Source organism: Xenopus laevis, chromosome 1L, assembly GCF_017654675.1.
Source record: "Xenopus laevis strain J_2021 chromosome 1L, Xenopus_laevis_v10.1, whole genome shotgun sequence".
Taxonomy (NCBI): Eukaryota; Metazoa; Chordata; class Amphibia; order Anura; family Pipidae; genus Xenopus; species Xenopus laevis.
This window is the reverse complement of record NC_054371.1, coordinates 190,711,009-190,731,171: the sequence shown is the minus strand read 5'-3', so window position 1 is coordinate 190,731,171 and position 20,163 is coordinate 190,711,009. Positions and strand designations below refer to the sequence as shown.

Genomic DNA, 20,163 nt, shown 5'->3' with positions numbered 1-20,163 from the left:
CTCTCCTTCTTCCTCTCTTCTCCCCCCCCCACAGTTTCCTTCTGAAGTGTCCACATCCACTCTCATTTTGTTAATTTGAAACTGCTATGCAGTATAGCTCTGTGGCTGTCAAGCCGTCAGGTTTAAAATGTGTGGCACAAGCAAAGCAGATATGTGTAAAATAAGTGTTAGGACTCTGACAGCAAAGATTATTCTGTGGCAGGATCGAGGGTTGTCTATCTTGCCAAGCACATATCTTGTTGTTTGTGTGACACTGTGATGGCGAGACTCTAAATTACTGGATAAATATAGAATGTTAAACTGAGTAATTCAACAGTAAATACAATGTTACTCGGTTCTAAAGCATAAATCATTATCTTAGAAAATGATGGGTGAATGGGTTGCAGTTCTCTTCAAGAAATCTATAGAAGTCAGTAGCTCTCCTGTGTCATAGCCTTTACGGAGACACTGTAATACCTGCCTACTTTTATGGACAATGTATTTGAATTAGTGTATGACAAAGACCTACCCAAGCAAAAACGTTTCTTTTATATGACTTCTTATATGCTTCATTTGTATATGAGACAGCCCCCTTTAATTTTTTGTGAAATATCCATATTTGTTATTCTTTCAGTACAGTTTTTTTTTTTTTTTCATGCGAGTTAGTTGTCCTTAGCAAGTGATCTTGGCATATGAAAAAAGTATTTTTTTTTGCAATTTTCTTCTATTTATGCACTGTTCAAAAATTTTTATGAATAGGTGAGGAAAACATAGTTTATTGCAAAGTGCCTGTTTACAAAAGGTTATTTCATAGGATGAGAGCTTATTCCATGAGCCTACATTAACTGACGGATATTGTAGAGGCACTTGGACAGATTGAGTCTGACAGCAAGCCACTCGGCCAAGAAATGCGCCTGTCATCTTCATCCGCTTGCTTTCACTTACATGACTGACCAGTAAACAAATTCCTTCCTATTGCCATGGTGACAGCTAGAATCTACGAGGTGACACTGTGCAGAATGCAAGGGAAACAACATAGCTGATAAAGCTGTACAGGAGTCATGTTGCTAACTGGAGATGGCCTTCCCCAAAGCCTATTTCGCTCTTCAAATGAAAAACTGACATGAATTGTGTTGGCAGTCATGGCAGCATTGGAGCAAATACACCAAGTAAAACAAATGTGACATTTTTTAGAGTAGCTATTAAGTGTCTTGTTCTGCTGGCGTGGGTGAATTTTATTTCACTGGGCCTTTTCTCCAGGGTTTCAGTATAGTTGTATAGCATTCACCTTTAACTATAGATTTCAGCCAGCTTAGTTAGCTCTGGCATTAGGGTAGCAGTAGTTTTAATTTCTGGCATCTGACAATGGGGTGGCAGCTAGTGTGGTATCACATGGCTTACTATCTACTATCTATCTATCTATCTATCTATCTATCTATCTATCTATCTATCTATCTATCTATCTGCCTATTTGTCTATCTATCTATCTATCTATCTATCTACACTAGCTTTATGTCTAAAACAATCCTGTATGTAAAGAGAAAATCGGCTTTAAAAAAAGTCAAATTTTAAGAAGGGCTAGTAATCCACAGCAATCACAGTGGGCTGAGGAGAAAATGTTATTGGGCTGCAACTTCTGACATCTTAGTAGTCATTTACCATAAGCATATAGGAGCCCAACAAATGAAGAGAAAGTTTTTTAGGTCCAGTCTTCTCTTAAGCTCCCCACTCCAGGAGCGTGAATTCAGAAAGAAAAGGATGGAAGACATAGACCAAAGCAGGACTATCTGCTGGTGAGTTTTGAGCAACAAGTGTAGTCATTTACCACGACCCCGGATACAAGTGCAAAAGAGTACCCCTTAGTGCTCATTTAAATATCAAAACTGGCTCTGTATTAGTAGAGCAAAGGTACTGTAGGTCTTGGCATTCTATTTTGGAGCTCAAAGACCTTTGGCAGGGCACAAATGGTGATTTGAAGTAGTTTTTTTTAGCACTTTGCCCTTACACTTGGTAAATGAGCCCACTTGTTAGCCGTGGCATTATGTAACCATTGTGGCTTTTATAGAAATGCAACAGGAAAAAATACACTCTTAATTCAATGATTGGCAGTTTGTTGGTGTCTAAGAAAACATCCAAAATTCTCTCCAATAGTACAGGTGCTCTCTCTCACTCAATATCCTCCTATTTGTGTAAGTTACTAACCCACTTAGATTGTAAGCTCATGGAGCTCCTTCCTCTTATCTCTGTGACAGTTAGCTTACCCCCCCATATGTAAGAAAAGGCATTAAGTTTGCCCAGGAAAATGCTACCTGCTGATTGGCTGCTATAAGTTACTGCTCCCGGGCAAACTTTTATTACATAAACAACTGTATATTGTATTTATTTGTATTCATTATTGTACTGACCCATTTGTTCTATTAATGTACTGTTTTGCTGTACAGCACTCTATGTAGCGTTATGCAAGTACAAAATATACATACTATTTGGCTTAACAGTATATTTCCTTGTGTGTATAAGTATGTAAATCAGGTTTATTCTATGCATTTAAATTTGAATATGTAAATGATACTTAAGCTGGTGCTGGCTCTACTCACAAGTCATTGTAAATGTATGTAAATTAGATTTATCAACATTTACCTCAGGAATATGATGAGAATTACAATATAGAAAATCAACATTGAAGTGTGTGCTAGTCACAATATAATATTTCCATATAATCTCTGATACTGTGCTCACTCACAGTTGGAGCAAAAATCTAACGATGTTTGTGAAGTAAGAAAACACATTAATTGATCATTTATCTTGTAGATGTTCAGCTGGTGAAGCAGTGTGGCTTTGTGTCATCCCTGTGTGATTTACTAGCTAATACTTTCCATTGTATGCATCTCATTCATCTGCATTGTAATACATTATAATATTGTATAATATTTAAGAATAACTACTATCATTTAATTGCCTGTTACAACATAATGCCAATATCACAATGTGCTACCAACGGGGGGAGGGAACCTTATGGTTTTGGCTATAAGGCATATAGAACCACTTCCATGCCTTTCATTGTTTTGACCAAAAGTAAGACTTAGGTTTTGCCAACTTTATTCAGTCGTTTGTTTTCCATTAATTTATATTTTTGCCCACAGGATGCTGTGGGTTTGAGGATTTTATAATGAGAGGAAAGCTTTATGACCGTAGCTACATTTTATAAAACATTTTTGATTAAGTGAAGAATAACATGCTTTAAAGGAGAAGGAAAGTCATTTACCACTTTGGGTGCCAAATGGTAGGCACCTCCAAGACCAGATCACTGGTCAATGCCCAGGTGCTGGAACAATAACTTGTTCAATCAATAAAGCATAAAGAGGTCCACACTCATGGGTCTTGTGTTGCAAAGAAAAACTTTTTAGTGTTTATTCAACGTTTCGGCTCTTAAACGTGAGCTGTCCTCAGGAAGTCTATATATATATATATATATATATATATATATATATATATATATATATATATATATATATATATATATATATATATATATAATACACAAGAGCCATGAATATCTTGTAAATTATATCCTTATAAACGGTGAGTTCTGATGTCATCAGTTATAAACGGTGAGTTCTGATGTCATTTCTGTCACATGACTCACTGAAACTTGTGTATTATAATAAATAAAGTACCCCCAATTGTAAAATATGAGGATATTAGAAGTTACCTCAGAGTTCCATGACCTGTATAAAAACACTCGGCCTTCGGCCTCGTCTTTTTATATGGTCATGAAACTCCTTGGTAACTTATAATATCCTTATATTTTACAATAGGGGGTACTTTATTCACTATATATTTTATACAGCTGTGCGCATACATTTACATTTTCCTGCCAGAATTTGTGAAATGTTAGCTGTTTTTGGCAAATATTAGTGATCCTGCAGTACACCATTTTTATTTGGTAATTTTAGTGGTCAGGTGAAGCTCTTTTTCATTGGGGAATAGAAATGAGTATAATGTTTCATTGCATTTCACTGTGAAAAAATGCCCATAGACTCTGTTTGAAAAATGGCAATCATAATATGCCCATTGACTTCAATGTTAGTCAATTATTTGGTGTTTCACAGATATTCGGCAAATAAAATGGGTCAGATTCGCCCAGCTCTATCAGGGAATTGTGTGTGTACTGTAAACCCACATATTACCCTGATATGCTTTAATGTTTGGGCAGATAATGAGTTTCTTCACTTTTAAGAAACACTTATGCATTTCATCCAGGGCTTTGCTGACTTTGGTGGGTACTAAAATATTGGGAAAGCAAAAGAACTGTGAACACATCTGCGAGCAGAAGTAGTTTAACTCTGATAAAGAAGTGGAAAATAAAGGGTTCTCTCAGGTAGATTTCATACACAACCAGCCCACAAGCAACTTCTATTGAAATACAGGCTTCTCTGAAACTTCTCTAAAACAAAATGCTGGGGCTGTTTTAGAAGTAAGGAGACACTTGAACAAAGATGGGCTGCACAGAAGAGTTGACAGAAAAAAGCCATTGCTGCACATCTATCAAAACAACCTGCTTACAATATGCCAAACGGCACATAGAGAAGCCTTAAAGCTTCTGGAACAAAATAATTTGGAGTGATGAGACCAAAATGAAACTTTATGGTCATAATCATCAACCACTATGTTAGGAGAGGAGTCAACAAGGCCTAAGACAAGAAGCACACCATCCCTAATGAGAAGCATGGAAGTGGATATCTGCTGTTTGGGGGGAGTGCGACGTAAAGTGACACAACGAAAGGTAAAATTGATACAAAGTGGAATGTAACATATTATCAGATAATATTAAAGGAACATTTGCATTCATCAGCCAGAAGCAGCACATCATACACACTTGGACTTTGCTACATGAAAATGATTCAAAACATAAGGCCAAGTCAGAGGCAGCAGCAGATAAAACATAATTGTTCCACTTTAGGGAGATATCAAAGATGCAGTTCATTTTGCTGAGAACAATACAACATAAGGGAATACATTCTCAAGCATTCTAAAAGACTGAAAGTCATCACTGTTGCCAAAGGGGTAATATGTGATATTTAGAACTAAGGATATGCAAACTTTTAAACAGGGCCATTTTATTATTTCCTTTTTTTGTATAGTTTGTTAAATGATTGTGCAATTCTGTGACGCCTATAGTTTAATTTGAATCATATTAAAAATAAAAGAAATGTGTTTTGCTTGATCTCTCCTGTGTTCGAATAATCCTTCTGCTACGGTATGTAAATGTATGGGCACGGCTGTACATAAATATATAACATACATGCATAGATATAAAAATAGTTCTCTTTGATTGCTATGGAAATCTTTGATATCCTTGATATATCAGCAGTCACATGATGATGATGATTGTTTAACTGATTAATGCCTAGAGTGGTTAAAGTGATACTGACTCAAAAAAAAAAACTACTTTTTAAAATATATGTATGTACATTAAGTTACCTATAGTTCATGTTGATAATTTTTTGCAGAGAGGTTTGTTTTTGTAAGCAAGTTGACGTTTCTAAACCTGATTGTTTTGCCAACCTGACTGTCCCTTCTCAGCCTGTTAGTTAGAGTTTCTAATTTTCGATAAACAGACAGCACCACACTTGAATCCAATATACCCTATGGGTGAGTGCTGACTTCTAATCTTCTAGTTAGAGTTTCTAATGCTAATGGACTCCTGCTGCACAAACATGGCAGCCCCCTCATACAAGAACATGGGGCATCAAAGAGTTAATTTAAAAGCATTGTGCAAATACTTTATGGCAAAGTTATAAGTAGCTTTCAATTTAAAAAATGTAAAAAAGAGTTTAATTTCTGGTGTCAGTATCTCTTTAATGCTGTCCACATCTCTGCGTCTGCTAATATCAGATATTAATAAGTTGCCTATGGACCACTTAGCTGTGTTGTCCATTAAATCTCATTTAATACACCATGAAGAACAATATGCGGAGCATTCTTCTTCCAAGCATGATTCCCTGTATGTGATGAATACGGTATATCCCATGCGTGCTCCTATAATTAGGGTTCATTCATGTGGCTAATCAAGATTGTGGGTCAGTTATTTGCTTTGTAGCCACCACTTCAAATACAACAATTCCCGTTCCTCGATGATTGATGTAAAGCAGCTGTGCGTGGCCGAATGTAGATTTAATTACTCGTTAGCTTGCGAGGTGATAATGCATCGTGTGTGTGGAACACGGAAAGACTTCTGGCTTGGCTCTCAAAGATCTCTGGGAAAAATCTTTTATCCTACATCTGCAGTGAGTGTTATTGTAATGCATTTTGTGGTTCAACGCAAGTCTGAACTCTTGTACAGTATAAATCCCTAAAGTTTTAGCACTGACTCCATCTGAAAGGTGTTAAATGAAGCAGAGGGTAAATGTTTCAGTGGCTGAACCATGAATGTTATAAAGGATTAATTGGATGTAGAAAATTATGGGACCTCCGTCACTTAGAAGGCTCATATGAACTGTGTTAGAAGTTACTGCAGTGTGAGAGGAAACTGTGGTGCTTCTACAATGGGCTTCATATGGAGGGTCTGGATCATCATCATTTTTATATAGCACCGACAGGTTACTCATTGCTTTACCTCAGTTTATAACAAATGGGGAACAAATGGTGAATAACAAACAAGAGTTTAAAGATTAGGGTACAATTGAGACATTAGGATTTTAGAAACAAATTTATAATTTATGATACAGCAATGACTAATTGATTAAGGTACATTGAATAAGCTTCCCTAAACAGGTGGGTATTTAAGGAGCATTTGAAATTTTGGAAAGAAGGAGAAAGTCTGACAGCTCGAGGCAGAGGATTCCAGAGAAAAGCAGAAACCCGAGAGATGTAGACGAGAATAGGCAGAAGTGTGTAGAGGAGAAGTGAAGGCAAAGGTCAGAAGCAGAATGAAGATTGCATGAAGGAGTATATTTGGAGATCAGAGATGAAATATAGAGAGGTACTTCACTGTTAAGGGCCTTGAATGTAAGTGTGAGTAGTTGGAATTTGATTCTAGAGGAGATTGAGAACCAGTGAAGAGATATACATAGGGGAGCAGGCTATAACAGGAATCTCGGCATTTGACGCCAGCCATTGTTATATTTAATTTTTTTTAAATTATCTGTAGCTACCAAAGATAGTCTTAATTTATACTATTAATACCAGTACATTGCTCTAATTGACAATTATATTGCTGCAAACACTTGTATCCCATCTGTCAGTTGTATGAGTACAGTACTTGAGGGCCAGAAGAAACAAACGTTGCCACGTTTCATTGCCCTGACTGCATAACAGATAACAAAGAATATATATTTTATGTTCTCAGGTTTAGTTAATTATTTGAACCCCACTATATTGCCCCTATGGTTACTTGGTTACTTTGGCTTGTGAAGTCTGTCTGACATCCACTGTAAGTGCCTGGGAACTTGTAGTTTTCTAATAAATAAACACTAATAGAGTTTTCAGACACTTCATGAATGCATGTTGGAAACAGATGAGATCTGTAATTGAACGGTACAGTGTAGTGCTCTGTAAGCATTGCTAAGCATTTCAATCATTTTTTGTTGCCAATAACAGCTCATAGGATTGCTTTGAAGCACAGACAAAAATGGAGACCAGTACAGCAGCAGCATCACGTTGCATTTGTTTGTTTAGAATGGCAAAGCCAGTGTGTTATATTTGCAAACTGTTCCTCTCTTATCCATCCATTATGTGGGATTCTTAGTTGTTAAATTATGTTAAAAAATCTTGCTCCCTATGTTATGATCTGTTTACTCACTTATATGTGCACTTTTAGTCCTAACCAAATTTTAATGTAAAAGCATGGACAAATATGTGTTTTTTATTAGAGATGCTACAACTCCCTTAACATACTCAGTTTATGCAATGACTGCTAACATTTTCCAGGGCCAGCAACCCTTGGCACAAAATATAGGCAAAGAGCCGGTTGTTATGGTTTATAGAAGTGGGGCTTTTTTTGCCATATATATGATCCAGAAAGGCTGAATTATGGGAAGTACTTCTCCCATAAACCAACCTTTAACTTATGAATACAATGAGTTTTAACTCTCTGCTAATAATCCTTGGAATTTGGCATAGCTGCAAAGTTTCTAGGCAGCAACTGTAGAAAAAATACCTTGGCGCATAGGAATTTCAGTCATTTTGTCTTCCACATTTTTAGGCAAGCCATTTGGGAAAAGAAAATCGCCCTCCTTTGTCCAGCGCCACCTGCTGGTCAGTTTCCGACCATTCTGACCACCAAGTAGTCAAGGAAATTGTCAGGAGAAAGAAAGAGGCTGATCTGATGTTCTACTGGTTAGGAAAGATGTGAGAAAGGTTTCTAATTTTTTTCCTAAGCAGAAATACATCAGAGCAGCCTCTTTCTTTCTCCTGGCAACTTCCTTGACTACTTGGTTGGTCTGACTGGTCAGAAACTGACCAGCAGGTGGCGCTGTTTGAATAAAATTCATTCATATTAATAGTACATTTATCCCTTAATATCTTGGAATAAAAAATAAATAAATAATGAATGTAAATGACAAAAGTGCTTAGAATAGCACCCTCATCAATTTTACATTCACTTATTTTAAAGGTTGCTGCTTCATTTCTTCACTGGAGGGCAGAGCCAATCAAATTGCCTTTGTGCCATGGGCCTAAATACATAGGAAACCTTTTTAAGTTTTGGTGTACTGGGCATTTAAACTGTTTCAGTTGCAGACGAATATTCAAAGCAGGTTGGGGTGAAAAATAATATTTTTATCAATCGACCAACATAAATAGGTTCACTGCCTGGTACTATCCTAAATGATTATATGTTTCATAGCCTTGTTCTTTGCAGAAAATGAGCCTATATGCCTGCATGTTGCTGCTACTCTTCATGCCTTAGTTGTACAGTACAGGGTGTTGCCAGCCATATGTGCTGCTAATGGCCAATGCTGATTTCCTCACAGGAAGGAATTTTGTTGTTTTGTTTGTTTTTATGACGATGGCTGTAGTGGAATCTAATATTGCATCCATGTGACCCCGTGCAGAGCGTTTCATTCCTGCAAACAATATTGGCTAGGAAATGAAGCATTGTTATTACAATTATAGTGTTCATGGCTCTCCAGGGACCGGCCAGCTGGGCCTTGCAGATGAACAGATTCCTCTTCTCTTCATGGCTTAAGGGGCATAGTAATGTGCTAGTGTGGACCTTTTTATATGTTTCCGTGTATGGAATTCCAGAGAAGCATATGTACAAACAGATTAAGTAATTCAAGTTATATGTGTGTTAATTAAATGCATTTTATATAAACCAACGCTCTCCAACCTTTTCCAGATTCTCAGATCCTTTTATGCTCATCATTTTATATTACATTTTATACACAGAGTTCATTGTATGCTATGGGCCAGAAATATCACTGATGGGTTAAATTGGGTTCCCATACTTCAGCTGGATAGTGTTATTGCATTAGGTGCAGAAGCTACAGCTTATTGTGACATTTTAGCCTCATTTGTCTACTTTTGGGGCATATTATGGGGTTATTACTTGTGAAGTGTGACGTCATTCCTATGTCTTGTTTGAAGAGTAGCAGCTACTGTGACATGAGACCCCACATGATTCCTGGGATGTAAAAGGGTCATATTCACACAAATCATTCCATACAGGGCATGAGAAATATAGATGGAGGGAGGGTTTATGAAACAATTGATCACTGGAAACAGAGGTGTTTGGGGGAGATACTTTGGGGTCCATAATATCTGATTCTGTGTTACACATACAGAATTGTTATTCCTTTCTAATATATGTGAATCTTGTCCTGCTGTTTCGTATACAAGTATGGGACCTGTTATCCATAATGCTCTGGACCTCCGTATAATGGATTGTTCCATAATTTGGATCTTCATTTGGATCATTCATTTAATTCTACTAGTAAATCATGTGAACATGATAACCCCAATAGGCTGGTTTTGCTTCCAATAAGGATTAATTATATGTTAGTTTGGATCAAGTACAAAGTACTGTGTTATAATTACAGAGAAAAAGGAAATTGTTTTAAAATTTTGGATTATAATGAAGTCTGTGGGAGACAGCCTTTCCATAATTCAGATATTCTGGATGGGTTTCCGGATAACGGATCCCGTGCCTGTATACTGTACAGTACAAGATGAAGCTGCTGATTATTTGTTACAGCTGTTAATGTGACATCATGTTCTGTATAATATTATGGGGCATGCATTATGGAAGATTAATGCACAAGCTAACCTAAGCTATAGCATAGGGGTCCAGTTTGATCAGGGTGCCATCTTATATTTATTTTGTAATTTTAATAAAAGCTAGATGGGCCCCAAATCACACTGGACCCCAGGCATTCATGTGGCCTACTGCCTAGAAGAAATGGTGGTGAGCCTTTGGAATGTGTAGCCTAGGGACCTCACATCTCGTTAATCCACCACTCCTTATGGCTTTAAAGCTCTAGAGAAATTGTGGACATTTGATGCACTTTACAATTTCAGGGGAGGGATTTTGTAGACAAGTCTTCGATACACACTACCGCCTTATCTACACTGATGATTTTTACATTTAGACATTTATCTTGCCGACATCTTGAGAAAAGTGAACCGTGTCATTTTAAAGCTGCATTTTCTGTACAGCATAACCCCTTAGCCCCATCTCTACTTAAAGTTATCAAAATGTTGATATGGAGTTTTCAGATTACAAATTAATTGGTGTTTTAAATCCAAGTGTTTAAAGTGAGAATGTGTTTGTGATTTATGATACCATTCTTTTGTGTTTTGCAGTTGACTTCAGACCACATGCCAATATGGATACTGCACATCACATGCTTCTATTTGGATGCAATATACCTTCTTCCACTGATGATTACTGGTAAGTACAACCAATTAACCTATCCAGTGTCATGCAGATGCTGCATTATTTGATTAGGCCTGTGTTATCACATGGCCAATTATAATGTATCAGATGTGAGCTCACAACTTCAAGAGAAAAATAGAAAAAAAGGAGAGGCAGATGGGGGTATCCCAGCATATGGGGCTGCATCCCAACTCAAACCGGCATAAAACAAAAAGAGAAGAAAACGGGGGATACAGGAGCTGCACATCCCTGTCTTCCCATGATTGCAAAGAGGGAACTCGCCCTCAAATACCTATACCTCAACTTTCATAGTAAAAGAAAGTGTAAATTCCATATGTGGCAGCAATAAACAAGTAATAAATCAGATTCTCATCAACATAGTCGATGTCTAGCGGCAACAAGTCACAGTTCATTTAAAGCAATAATGCATCAATTGATAGTAAAATGTATGGAAACCATATAGGAGTCGGGTCATAAATAGCGTGGCCTATTTCTGGATCAATATGCTGGAGGTCTGGTTTATTACATATGTATAGGAAAAATGTAGCTTTACCTTTGCTAAATATTTTATAGGTCTTTAACTTTGTAGGCAGGTACAGTTTGGTGTCCCCAAGGGATATTTTTCCCCTTCTTTATGCTGTGCAATGTATTACTCTTAATGACCAGAGTCATCTTCTTTATTTAATAAGAAAATTGCATAAATGAAATGTTCTTTTGTGTGCATCTGGAACCATTCAGAACTTTTATTTGTTTGTTTTTTCAGCTACTTTCAGTTTTCCATTAAAAAGAGTTTTTGCCCTCTACAAAGCTTCTACTCTACTTTTTTTTCAAGTTTTTTTTTTTTAAATTCTGTTTGCAACTACATGTTTTTGTGTTTAAACCTTTAATTACCTAGATTGTAATTCATCTCATGCAGGGAAATATTTGCTGGTGTTTGCTTTTAAGTCTAATGCTCCTGTTAACTTTATGGGATACGTGTAAGAGCTACAAAATAGAGAAGCAATAATTATCTCAATCACCAGTATGTACTTTCTTTAACTCCATTTGCGGGTATTTAAAAGAGGCCTACTACCTGCTTATAAAATACTTAGGGGCAGATTTATCAAAATGTGAGTTTAGAGCTTAAAGGGCACCTATCACAGCCAAAATATGGCCACCTTAAAGAGATACTGACACCAGAAAATAACTTTTTTTTATATCTATCATAACATTGTCTTTAAAAGCTATTTATAATTTTGCCATAAAAGTATTTGTCTGATGCTTTTACTTTACCATTCTTAGCCCCATGTTCCTCTATGAGGGGACTGCCATATTTGTGCAGCAGGAGTCTGTTAGCATTAGAAACTCTGACTGACAGGTTAAGAAGGAACAGTCAGGTTGACAAAACAGTCAGGCTTAGGAACTTTAAGTAACAATTACTTACAAAAGCAGAACTATCAGTGAAAAAAGATCAACATAACCTATAGGTAACTTTTCATGTAGGTTAATACTGTATTTTGAAAGGAAAATTTCTAGTGTTAGTATCACTTTAAGACACATGTATGAATATTTACTTTATACTGAACTACTGCAAAACAATGTGACAAAATAGTAGGAGCTTTTCTCTAAAATGGTACATCCATATTTGATAGGGACTACCAGAAGTAGCCATTACGTAATCATTTGGTTCATTTCAAACAAAGTGCAATATGAAAAATGTGGATGCTATCTCCCATATGTAATAAATGGCACTAAGTTTGTCCAGGCGCAGTAACCCATAGCAACCAATAAGATGTATGCTTTTAAATGGGTGACCAGTAAATGCTGCTTGCTGATTGGTTGCTATGGGTTACTGCTCTTGGACAAACTTAGTGCCTTTTATTGCATAACCCCCCAAAGTGTTTTTTACCCACAGTGCAGCATTTTCCCCAGGATTCCATCATAATCAAGTTGCATCCACCATAAGTTGCTGAGTGTTTTTTTCCTCTGCATTTGTGTTTCAATGGCATCACTTTGGCAAAGATTTAATAATGGTATCATTGTCTGATTTACCTGACACAAGTGAGTTGTCTCTATTGATTCAGACTGATAATTCCGGGGTTCCTTTACGTCAATGCATAGATTTTTCACTTCCGAGCTGGTTCTTATTTTAAAAAACTTCAAATATTGCTTCTAAAGAAATCTATTTTCATAAACCCCTAGAAGCCACTCTCAGCCCAAAGGGGATTGAATCTTATTAGAGCTCATCAATACAGAATAGGATTTGCTGTAGTGACAGAAGCTCCACTCCCATTTGTGCATAGCTCTGTCTGGTTTAGTAGTGGAGAAATATGGAATATGCTAAACACCATACTGTAACATGCATTTACAGATTTCACATGAGGTTGCATTGGCTTACAATTGGTTTACAGCACCCAAGGGTGTTTTCATACCGACTCCAAATCAGATTGATGAGACGGGTTCTTGGTGTGTGCTTTGACTGACTTTCAGCTTCAGAGTATTGGAGATTAATCCTATCCATCCACAGAGGCATTAAAATCACTCACGGCACACAAATACACACACGGGTCTTGCCAAATCAGACCTTATTTTAGGCTGACATTTGGGGGCCCATTCACTTAGCTCGAGTGAAGGAATAGAGGAAAATAGAGGAAAAAAACTTTGAATTTTGAATGGTTTATTTGGCACCTTCGACTTCAAATCGAACGTTTCGAAGTAAAAATCGTTCGACTATTCGACCATTCGATAGTCGAAGTACTGTCTCTTTAAAAAAAACTTTGACCCCCTAGTTCGCCACCTAAAACCTACCGAGGCCAATGTTAGCCTATGGGGAAGGTCCCCATAGGCTTTCCAAGATTTTTCTGATCGAAGGATAATCCTTCGATCGATGGATTAAAATCCTTCGAATCGTTCAATTCGAAGGATTTAATCGTTCGATTGAATGATTATTCCTTTGATCGTTCGTCGAACGAATTGCGCTAAATCCTTCGAAGGATTTCAATTCGGCAGTCGAATATCGAGGGTTAATTATCCCTCGATATTCGACCCCTTAGCTGCTGCTCCTGAAGAAACATTACCTACTTGAAGAGTATCTGGGATAACGATAAGGCAGTAGTCAAACAAGGATTGGGCATGGAATTGATATGGGAGAAACAGGGCGAGGATGCAAGGGGAAAACAACAAAACAATTCATTGTCCATTATAAATCATAAAACCATTGAACCCTGATGTTTTTTTCTGGACATTAAGGGGCAAATTTACTTAAGGTCGAATATCGAGGGTTAATTAACCCTCGATATTCGACTGTCGAAGTTAATCCATCGATCAAGCGATTTTTCTTCGACCTAAAAAAGCTACCTAAGCCTATGGGGACGTTCCCCATAGGCTAACATTGACTTCGGTAGCTTTTAGGTGGCGAACTAGGTGGTCGAATTTTTTTTCTTAAAGAGACAGTACTTCGACTATCGAATAGTGGAATAATCAAAGATTTTTAGTTTGAATCGTTCGATTCAAAGTCGTGGTCGAAGTAGCCAAAAAAAAATTCGAAGGTTTTTTTATTCATTCCTTCACTCGAGCTAAGTTAATGGGCCCCTATATATATATATAAAAATTTATTTAATTACATTATATATAGTATGGGGAGGTGGCGCTCTCCTTGATGCTTGCTCTCCCAACCCCCGCTTAATAGTGTCTTTGGAAGAGATCATGCTAGACAAAGAGAAAAGCAGGTATGATCTTTCTCCCCCCAAAGGTAATACTTTTTTCCTTGACGGGGCGCGTCCACTTATGCATGCTTTGTACTAACTTTGTAACTAAAAGTGTCTCTTTTTGTGTTAAGGTGGCCATACACGGATAGATCCGCTCGTTTGGCGATGTCGCCAAACGAGCGGATCTCCCTCCGATATGCCCACCTTGAGGTGGGCAATATCGGGCTGATCCGATCGTGGGCCCTAGGGCCCAACGATCGGATCCTAGCGTTCGCCAAACGGGCGGTCGGATCGCGGGACCGCATCAACGAACAGATGCGGCCGCGATCCGACGGGATTTTTAACCCCATCCGATCGAGATCTGGCCGACTTTCAGCCAGATCTCGATCGGGGAAGCCCGTCGGGGGCCCCCATACACGGGCCAATAAGCTGCCGACTTGGTCTGTCGGCAGCTTTTATCGGCCCGTGTATGGCCTCCTTTAGTTACAGTTCAGTTGTGCAAAAATAGGTTTCCCAGGGGGCTATATGTTGGAGTGCTGGGGTAAATTTCTTTTAATTTGTGTGTGTGTGTATATATATGTATATATATATATATATATATATATATATATATATATATATATATATATATATATATATATATATATAATCATATGAAAAAGTTTGAGAACCCCTCTCAGCCTGCATAATGATTTACTTCACTTTCAACAGTGGTATGTCTTTCATATCCCAGGAACATCTTGGTACGGTGTTTTCTCAACAAAGATTTTTAATGAAGCAGTATTCAGTTGTATGAAATTAAATCAAATGTGCAAAATTTGAGTACCCTTTTAATTTTGCTAATTTGAATGCATGTAACTGCTCAATACTGATTACTGGCAACACCAAATTGGTTGGATTAGCTCATTAAGCCTTGAACTTCATACGCAGGTGTGTCCAATCATAAGAAAAGTTATTTAAGGTGGTCAATTGCAAGTTGTGCTTCTGTTTGACTCTCCTCTGAAGAGTGACATCATCGGATCCTCAAAGCAACTCTCAAAAGATCTGAAAACAAAGATTGTTCAGTATCATGGTTTAGGGGAAGGCTACAAAAAGCAATCTCAGAGCTTTAAACTGTCAGTTTCAACTGTAAGGAATGTAATCAGGAAATGGAAGGCCACAGGTACAGTTGCTGTAAAAGCCAGGTCTGGCAGGCCAAGAAAAATACAAGAGCAGCATTTGCGGAGGATTTTGAGAATGGTTATAGACAACCCAAAGATCAGCTTCAAAGACCTGCAAGAACATCTTGCTGCAGATGGTTTATCTGTACATTGTTCTACAATTCAGCCCAATTTGCACAAAGAACATCTGTATGGCAGGGTGCACTCACACCACAAACAGTTGCTTGTTGTATGCAAAAGCTTATTTAGACAAGCCATAGACAAAAATGTAGATAGTCATAACAAAAAGCGCTTTGCATGGTGGCAGAGGAACAACGCATTCCAAGAAAAACACCTGCTACCTACTGTCAAATTTGGTGGAGGTTCCATCATGCTGTGGGGCTGTGTTACTAGTTCAGGGACTGGGGCCCTTGTTAAAGTCGAGGGTCGGATGAATTCAACCCAGTATCAACAAAATCTTCAGGGTAATGTTCTAGCATCAGTCAAAAAGTTGAAGTTACACAGGGTTAAATATTCCAACAAGACAATGACCTTAAACACACTTGGAAATCTACAATGAAGAGAATTACAATATTCTGGAATGGCCGTCACAGTCCCCCAATTTGAATATCATCGAAAATCTATGTGATGATTTGAAGCAGGCTGTCCATGCTCAGCAGCCATCAAATTTAACTGAACTGGAGAGATTATATAAGGGCAAACGGTCATAAATACCGCCATCCAGATCCAGACACTCATCAAAAGCTATAGGAGGCGTCTAGAGGCTGTTACATTTGCAAAAGGAGGCTCAACTAAGTATTGATGTAATATCTCTGTTGGGGTGCCCAAATTTATGCACTTATCTTATTTTGTTATGATGCATATTGCACATTTTCTATAATCCAATAAACCTGATGTCACTGCTGAAATACTACTGTTTCCATAAGGCATGTTATATATTAAAAGGAAGTTGCTACTTTTTGAAACAAAACTCCAAATAATTAAGAGGGGCTCCCAAACTTTTTCATATATATATATTTATTTATTATATAATGGCCTATTCTTAGTAACTTTTAAATTGGTCTTTGTTTTTGTTTTTTTTTACCTTTCTATTTATTTTTTTTTCATTAGTTTTTAAACTATTTGCCTCCTCCTCTGACACTTTCCAGCTTTCACATGGGAGTCACTGACCTTTTTATCTTATCTTTTTATTTAGGCCCTCCTCTATTCGTATTATTGTCTCTTTTGAACCACAGCCTGGTTGCTAGGCTATATTGCATCCTACCAATAGGATAGCTGCTGAAATACCAAACTGGAGAGCTGCTGATCAAAAAGCTAAACCATTCAAAAACTGCAAATAATAAAATATGTAAAAGTTCAAATAGGTTTAAGTCCACGCTGAAAGCTCAGGGAATTAAGTATATGACTTAAAGGGAAATCTCATAGTATAGTAAGTTTCTCAATGTTGTAGTTGCACAACCTGGTATGTTTGAATACTACTCCTAATAGTGTATGTACTATAACATCACACTCTTAGCATTCATCAAGTGTGAGTGTTGGATGGGTACTTACAAATGTTTAACTGTCTTGTTTAAAATAGGCATATCAAGTCCCCCTTTTGTTTGCCTGTGCTGTCCCAGATGACAGTATGGGCAAACCAACGTATTTGAATTTTTACGGATTTCATACTCATGGAAAACGATTAAAGGGGAACTCCAAAAATGTAACGAAAACAAAATAATAAAACATGAAGGACAGTTGCAAATTGTCTCAGAATATGAAAGATGGGTTTCTCTCATGAGTTCTCCTTCAATACAAGCAAGTAGGTCAAACTTAAAAGAAACTGGAGACATATGCCAAGCAGATAGTAATGTACATTTCTTACATTGGATATAACCCTATCTCTGATCCAAGCAGGAGCAATGGAATTAATCCAAGTATATAAATGAATTGGAACTTCAAATTGTTCTTGTCATTAGACTTTTATTTTCAGTGGCATTAGGCATCCAGCACGATTGCTTCCATGTTGAATGCACATTGTACTTGGCATATGTGAACTGGCAAGTCAAAGCTTTTCTGCCTTTATGTTCTTTTGTTTTCTGTGAACTAAAATATGAAGTCCTATTCAGTCTTTATGCCCATTGGACACAGGGCAAGTGACTGAGAAGGAACTAAACAGGGCCTTGAAAAGTGTTGGGCAGAAAGGCACTTCACAGTATGCAATAGGCCTTACAGTGATTTTATTGGTATATTATATATGATCAGTCTTATCTGTTCAGGGTATGTTTGAGTCGCTCTCATGGATTTGTTTAGTAGCTGAGCAATATAATTCATATTTGTTTCAGTTAATTCTAACATTGTTTCTTTACAGGGACTGTAGTGCGGGAACTTGCATGGACAAATCCAGTATAATGTATGCCTGGGCAAAGAATGCACCACCCACCAAACTTCCAGAAGGTACATTATACTTTGAAGCTATATTTCTGAATCTGTTCCTTCTCTCGACAGCATAATTCGTAATATTTATACAAAAAGATACATGGTTGGGCAGTGTTTAAAGCAGATGGAGAAAATATATTGTGGGGGTTGCGTCACATAATATGTGGTGCAGACAATGCTGATATTTTTTTATTGTGCAGTGGTCTATGCAATACTATATTAAGAAAGGAAGACCTTAATACTGTGTACCACAGCTGTATGATACTACTACTGATGTGGTAAAGACCATATACCAATGAAGCAACAGTTCATGCGACTCCATATACTTCTCCATATGTAAGTACAGGTATGGGACCTGTTATCCAGAATGCTCGGGACCTGGGGTTTTCCGGATAACTGATCTTTCTGTAATCTGGGTCTTCATATATTAAGTCTACTAGAAAATCATGTAAACATTAAATAAACCCAATAGGCTGGTTTTGCCTCCAATAAGGATTAATTATATCTTAGTTGGGATCAAGTACAAGCTACTGTTTTATTATTACAGAGAAAAAGGAAATCATTTTTAAAAATTTGGATAATTTAGATAAAATGGAGTCTATTGGAGACAGCTATTCCGTAATTTGGAGCTTTCTGGATATCGGGTTTCCAGATAAGGGATCCTATACCTGTACAATGTAAAATAAAAGAGTAAACACTGACTAGATAGAAGAGAGTGTAGGCACAGTATAGGATACACACGAACTAAGTTTATTCAAGATATATACAGTATATATATATATATATATATATATATATATATATGAGCATACACTTACTGAAAAATATATTAATACAAGACATTCCTTGTGTCTTATTATATATCACGATATATGTTTTAATATTATTTTCAGTGTCTTTTATTTGACCACTATATCATCCATTGCTAATGGTGATCATAGAGAAATAAGAAATGTAGGAACACATATGTTTGTAAAGGGGATGTACACATAATTATAGCTAATAACTCATAGTACAATACAGTACAGAGGCTTAAAGCCCAATGTGGAAAATGCACTGTATTCCAGTATTGAATTTGCAGCTTTTCGTGTTCTGTGAATTTGTACTTTTAGTTGGTCATGTTGATCAATGTTTTGTATTTATCACTGTGAAAAATTTCCATCAAGACTGTATGCTTATGAGGTTATACACTAATGCTTAAATGTCCTGTAGCCAGATTTCTAAACTGAATCTTACTGCTGATAGTTACGCTACTTATTATGTATTTTTGTAAAACAAAGAATCACTTTGCTTTAGTATTTTTCCAGTATTGCTTCACTAAACTAACCTACCACTAGACCTATACCTATAAATGTTTTGGACTATTTTGAAGTGTTGAGAAACTGTGCATATAATGTATGCTGTCTAGTATAAATTCAAAAAGAATCTCATTCTCAAGCTCTTATTTTAAAAAGTTTGTTGATTAAACTTAAAGGGGTTGTTTACCTTCAAACAATTATTTGGTTTCAGATAGATCACCAGAAATAACGACTTTCCATTTTCTATTTGTGACCGTTTTTCTAATATTGAAGTGTAAAGTGTCATTTTTCACCTTCTGAAGCAGCCCTGGAGGGGGTCGCCGACCCTGTAAACTGTTCTAAATGGATACATTTAGTTGATGCATTTCTTATCTTTGTCCCTGCTGCAGAATCTCTGGGTTTCATTACAGGCGCCTGTTAGAATTGATACAATAGTTGCTAATACTCCAGAGATGCTGCTGAGAAATGTATCAACTAAATGTTGCAAAATTATAACAGTTTAGAGTCTGCACCTGAATTACTGAGCTGCCAGACTCAAACACCAGAGACACGAACATTGAACTTTAAACTTAGATTTTTGAAAAACAGTAAAAAATAAATAATGTAAAGTAATTGAAAAAAGTCTTTATTTCTGGGGAACAATCTTAAAGCAACTGAATTGAAAAAAGTGTTTTGAAGATGAACAACCCCTTTAAATTTACACACATACAGGGGTTTTAAATGTATAAATGTGCAGAAATAAACAT

General features: G+C 36.9%; 1 protein-coding gene across 5 annotated transcripts in view; it reads left to right on the top strand.

Annotated features, from left to right (window-relative positions):
• The window catches only part of pam.L (peptidylglycine alpha-amidating monooxygenase L homeolog), a 112,428-nt gene that overhangs the window by 32,838 nt on the left and 59,427 nt on the right, over positions 1-20,163 (top strand). For all 5 annotated transcript variants that reach the window (NM_001086051.2, XM_041588727.1, XM_018258053.2 and 2 more), the window contains 2 exon segments: positions 10,783-10,870; positions 18,052-18,137. In NM_001086051.2, the coding sequence (NP_001079520.2) occupies positions 10,783-10,870; positions 18,052-18,137 (174 nt within the window).